Raw genomic sequence first — 2,487 nt, 5'->3', positions numbered from 1 at the left:
AAAGGATTTGATATATTCGAATGATGAAATGTTAACCATTCCATCTGCGTGGTCACAATTGAAGAAACCCGAACCAAGACAGTAGTAAACAAGCCATAACCGATAAAAATCAAGAAATCATGGCTCATTGGCTCAATACTGGTTTATATCTAAAAATCGGTTGGTTGACTCGGTGCCAGTACGAATGAACCTCATACGATAAACCTTGCATATATCTGGTTCAATTCCACGCCCCGGCTCATCGCCAATTTACCCCGGCTCATTGGCATACCGACTCGAACACCGAATACCTACAATTACTCAGTTCTATTTCTCATTTTAAAACAACTTTTACACCTTTTCCATTTTTATTTTATACATACAGTTTAGTAATCTTACTTTTTTGCTCTATAGAAAGTAAGCTAGATTTAGGAAGTTAGTTTCGGAAGTAGTCCGAGGTTTTGTAAGCAGGTAGAGATCTTCTTGTCAGACATTGCGAGTTTTTAAGACTTTACTGCATCTATTTAATATTTTAGTATATCTTATCTATATGTAGCTAAAACTAATATGCTTGCTATATTTTTCATGTTAGGTTGAACCTTTGTGTGTTTGTTATGATTGAAGTTTGAGCTACTATAATTAAGTAACATTTTAATTGTAAGTATGCAAGATAAATGCTTCAACTAATTAATAAATGGATCTAGAAGTTAGGTCTCAAGGTTTATCTGACTAACTTTAAGTTGTGACTAAGACCTGGCCAGATAAGGAACGTAGTTACTTCATAGGCTCGGTACACTTAGTTATTTGTGTATGAAGATACGTTGTACTCAACATAGTCGGAGTCCCAAGAACCGAGATACATTCTTTGGCACGGAACTTGAGAATAGGGGCAGATTAGATCTTGGTTCTAGAACACATACTTTGGGAGAACTTCCAGAGTATTTGCGACTTAGTCAGACATTTTCACTCTTATCTATACATTTGCATGTTCTTGTTTGATTGTTGTTTTAGGATTACAAATATCATATATCCATGTAACACTAGGTTTTCAGTTATTTTTTTTTTTTTTTTTTGAAAAGCAACACTTTAATTAAAGGAATAACCAATGTACAATTTGGCATTTGAGCACATGCCTTTGAACGAAACATAAACAGAAGCTAAAGCGAGAACATACATCTATTGCTAGAACATAAATTGCAGAAGCATTTCTTCAACCTAACCATAATCGTCTATATCTTTTGGATTTAAGAGCCAACGGTTCCAATCAATGTGAGATTTTCTCGATCGTTTTGAGATCCATTCAAAGGATTTTACTTGAACTTCATTGAGAATCGTTGGTCCATTACCGACTTTACCCCGAAAAATAAGATTGTTTCTATTTTGCCAAATGAGATAACAACCCACCCATTTTACCCCTTGCCAAATCTTTGAAGAGAGTCCCGAGTTATCCCTCTCTTGACAAACGTCTTCAATATTTGAAAGTACAGGACTACTCAAATTCCACCAACGAAAGATACGATCCCAAATCTCCTTTGCAATCGGACAATGCAGAAAAATATGTTCTACCGACTCTAAATCATTGTCACATAGAGAACATCGAAGCGAACCAAGATCAATACCCCGTTTGTCCAATTCAACTTTCACCGGAATGCGATTTTGCCTCATGTATTACTTGCATAATGCTTACGACATCTATAAAACCATTGCATGATGAAATAGTCAACCAATACTAATAGGTTATGTCAACTAGTTCTGCCAGAGTAGAATCTGCTTCATACTATTGTTTATTCAACAGTTAATGTCTTGCTTCGCGCGTCAATAAATAGTCGAGTTAAGGAAACTACACTCATACATGATCATTGGTCATACTTGGCAGATATTGACATTTTAGGATAATCCCCGAGATTGGTTGCATTTAATCATACAAACCCTACTAACATATTTATTGTTGGACAATAGTCCAAATATTTGACAAATCATTTAGTAGCCAAAATGAAATTGGCTTTTGCATAGTTGAAGACTTTTTTAGCTTATTCATGTGCAAGTTGTAATTCAAAGAAAAAAGGTTGAAATTCTCTTCTTTCTTTGCACATGTCAAGTTGGTTGTTGATGTGGTAAAGATTGATTTGTTTTCCTACAAGTCAAAGAAGGTAAGCAACAAGTGGCTAGAATTGTCCAAGTAAAGTGTATGCATGTATGTCTTCATCTATAAATAGGTGATCATGCATAAGGTGAAATCCATCCAAGTGAGGATCACAAGATCACAAATGAGAGAAAAACATAGTTGATAGGGTTTATCAACGGAGTATGTTTACTTGTGAGGTCGAGAGTTTTATTTTTGTAAGGAGTGTAAAAGGGTGTACGGGAAACTTAGATTTTATCCTAAAATCTAAAGGGCTTGGGTTTGGGTTAACTCATAGTGTACTTTTTCTTGTACCTGCATCTTTTATATTATAAGAATAAAGGAAACTCTTGGGGTGGACGTAGGCAGGGTTTTGCCGAATCACG

At 35.4% G+C, this 2,487-nt stretch overlaps 1 protein-coding gene across 1 annotated transcript; it reads right to left on the bottom strand.

Moving 5' to 3' along the window:
• Nucleotides 1-1,194: 1,194 nt before the first annotated feature.
• Nucleotides 1,195-1,644, bottom strand: LOC139874856 (uncharacterized). Its single transcript, XM_071862251.1, has one exon. It carries the CDS (start codon nucleotides 1,642-1,644, stop codon nucleotides 1,195-1,197), a length of 450 nt encoding a protein of 149 aa, XP_071718352.1.
• Between the last annotated feature and the right edge of the window lie 843 nt (nucleotides 1,645-2,487).

This window comes from Rutidosis leptorrhynchoides, chromosome 11, assembly GCF_046630445.1.
Source record: "Rutidosis leptorrhynchoides isolate AG116_Rl617_1_P2 chromosome 11, CSIRO_AGI_Rlap_v1, whole genome shotgun sequence".
NCBI classification, from domain to species: Eukaryota; Viridiplantae; Streptophyta; class Magnoliopsida; order Asterales; family Asteraceae; genus Rutidosis; species Rutidosis leptorrhynchoides.
The sequence above is the reverse complement of the archived record's forward strand: the minus strand, read 5'-3'. Positions and strand labels throughout refer to the sequence as shown.